We start from the raw sequence: 2,729 nt of genomic DNA on the forward strand, positions 1-2,729 counted from the left end.
TGGAAAAAAGGAAAAGATTGGCAGGCAGAATTACCTTTATGTAATTGACAAACACCTATTGGGCATCAAGTGAATATTAGGAATTGTGAATTGTGCAGAGTAACAAGGATACAAAAACACAATTGATGCCCTCTTGGGGCTTGATTTGATAATAGATGTACTACAATAAATACTTGTGTTCACGGTGAGGTAGTGACAGTTCAATGATAGCACAAAGAGAATTTCTGATGTTCTTTATATCTACTGGAAATTGCCCACACAAGAACATAAATGTCAGCTTCTAAGATGGAAAACTCATGTCATCCTCAAAGCAATTCAACAATGAATGATAGTTGTGAGCCAAGAATTATAACTCGCTGTTGATTATAACTTCCACTTGTGTCATACTTATTTTTATTTTGAGCTTCACAGTACCTCCAAAACATAAAGGCAGGGATAATCCCATTTATAAGTGAGAAAATGTAGGTTCTGAAAATGTAGGGTCTTGCCCCAAATTTCACTTTTAGTAAGTCATAGGGTAGAGATTGGACCCAGGTCCCACACTGTAGGTTGTCTTCGCGCTGAGCGGGGCTCTGTAACTGCCACAACAATCTAATGAATTCTGTTTCATTAAAAATAGATAATAAGAAGAATTTTATATTAAAACCCATAAGCCTAGATAATATGATGGTTCTAAATTGTCCTCATTGCCAATGTTAGATGTCTGGCAACTTTAACTATTGTGAAACATCCATCACAGATTTTCTAACTATAGATTCTGTTGTTTGAGGGAGGTGGGAAGGAAGCTCTGTTTGCGATCATTTGAAATAGCAAACTGACATTTTCTTTTTCCAGCTTATTCAAAAGTTGACGGATGTCGCAGAAGAGTGTCAGAACAATCAGTTAAAGAAGCTCAAAGAAATCTGTGAGAAGTAAGCCTTCATTCCCATTACAATTGACATGTGCATCTACATTTATTCAACACAAATTCCCATCTGATTGACCTCTTTTTTCTCTTTTACTTCCATTGTGACTTTAGAGAAAAGAAAGAATTAAAGAAGAAAATGGATAAAAAGAGGCAGGAGAAGATAACAGAAGCTAAATCTAAAGACAAAAGTCAGATGGAAGAGTAAGTCAGAAGTGTCCCCTCTCCCCAACAGTTCACCTGGGAATTATTTTATTCTGTACATCGGAGTCACAGGTTCTTAACCAGTCAAAGACTCCTCCATGAAATTTCTCCTCTAGTCAGCCTTACAAAAGGTTCTTTTGGTAAGGTTTTTAACAGGGAAGGCTCAAACAAAGAGTAGTTCCACAAAGGAGTGAGGCACACCCAGGACCTTTTAGATAAAGAGTAAGCAAAGAGCTTCCCTCAGGGAAAGGCTAAATCCTCACTTCCTACCCATAACCTTCCTGGCATTTAGTGAAAACAGAGCCTGTGCCTTGGGAGGAACCTGACTTTTGTCCGGAGGCTGGCAAATTATACCTTTCTTGTAGCAGTAATAAGAATGTTGCTGTGGCTCACATTTGTCATCTCAGCACTTTGAAAGGCCTAGGTGGGAGGATTGCTTGAGGCCAGGAGTTCAAGAGGGGCCTGGGCAACACGGAGAGACTGTCTCTACAAAAAAATTTAAAATTAGCTGTGTGTGGTGGTGCACACCTCTATTCCCAGCTACTCAGAAGGCTGAGGCCGGAGGATGGCTTCAGCCCTGTAGGTCAAGGCTTCAGTGAGCCATGATGGTGCCACTGCACTCTACCCTGGGGAACAGAGCGAAACCTTGTCTCAAATAAATAAATCAGAAAAAAGAAAATAATGTTGAGAGTTCTGTAACCTGTCATTTAGAAGTCTGAGATTCCTGTTTGTCAATTTTGGGTGAGTTGGTATAATGATGTATTCATCATTTGCTTTAAGGGAGAAGACAGAGATGATCCGGTCATATATCCAGGAAGTGGTGCAGTACATCAAGAGGGTATGTGGGCTCATCACACTCTCTCCTTTGCAAACCATGTGTGAACATTTGGTGAGCTCACTGTGAGCTTCTGGAAGGAAATGTCATGCCTTGTCATATCTTTTTATCACTAGCACCTAGCAGAGCTGTTTCACAGGGTGGGCACTCCTTAATCAACATTTCTGCAAGTTGAATTGCAAACAGCTATGTAAAAGGATTCATCTAAAAATAGACAGTCGAGTCATTTCCAAAGTCAAGAGCCCAGAAACATATTGTAAATGAGAGTTTTCCCAAAAGAACCTGTAATTGTCATCAATGATAGAGATGATGGCAACCTTGAAGAGCTGTCCTTTTTTTTTTTTTTTTTCAATTAATGTCATAGAAATGTTTACATATTTATAAAAAGGTAAGAACAGTACAGTCCATTGATCACCACCTCCCACCCTATGTTCCTATCACCCAGCTTCAACACTTACTACAGTCTACTATACTTGTAAGTGTAGTTCTTGATCAGGAGATCAAATAATCAAATGCAAGCCATAGATCTGAAAAGCTTTCAGTATTTTCTGAAAATGGACACTTTCAAACGTTTAGATGAAAATAATGTTTCTTGTAACTTTTCTTATAGCTAGAAGAGGCGCAAAGTAAACGGCAAGAAAAACTCGTAGAGAAACACAAGGAAATACGTCAGCAGATCCTGGATGAAAAGCCCAAGGTAAACGGAACTGAATTAAAATGCACAATTATTTTATTTGATTTCCATTTAGTAAGAATAAAACCTTCCTGGTTTACGTAAGTACCTTG

General features: G+C 38.8%; 1 protein-coding gene across 1 annotated transcript in view; it reads left to right on the plus strand.

The window, feature by feature from the left end:
- The window catches only part of PLCB1 (phospholipase C, beta 1 (phosphoinositide-specific)), a 765,482-nt gene that overhangs the window by 663,151 nt on the left and 99,602 nt on the right, over positions 1 to 2,729 (plus strand). Inside the window, exons 29-31 of the mRNA XM_011998595.1 lie at positions 1,019 to 1,108; positions 1,889 to 1,946; positions 2,554 to 2,640. Coding sequence (XP_011853985.1) covers positions 1,019 to 1,108; positions 1,889 to 1,946; positions 2,554 to 2,640 — 235 coding nt within the window. The remainder of the gene's footprint in view (positions 1 to 1,018; positions 1,109 to 1,888; positions 1,947 to 2,553; positions 2,641 to 2,729) is intronic.

The sequence above is a fragment of the Mandrillus leucophaeus genome, unplaced genomic scaffold (assembly GCF_000951045.1).
Source record: "Mandrillus leucophaeus isolate KB7577 unplaced genomic scaffold, Mleu.le_1.0 Scaffold116, whole genome shotgun sequence".
Classification (NCBI taxonomy): domain Eukaryota; kingdom Metazoa; phylum Chordata; class Mammalia; order Primates; family Cercopithecidae; genus Mandrillus; species Mandrillus leucophaeus.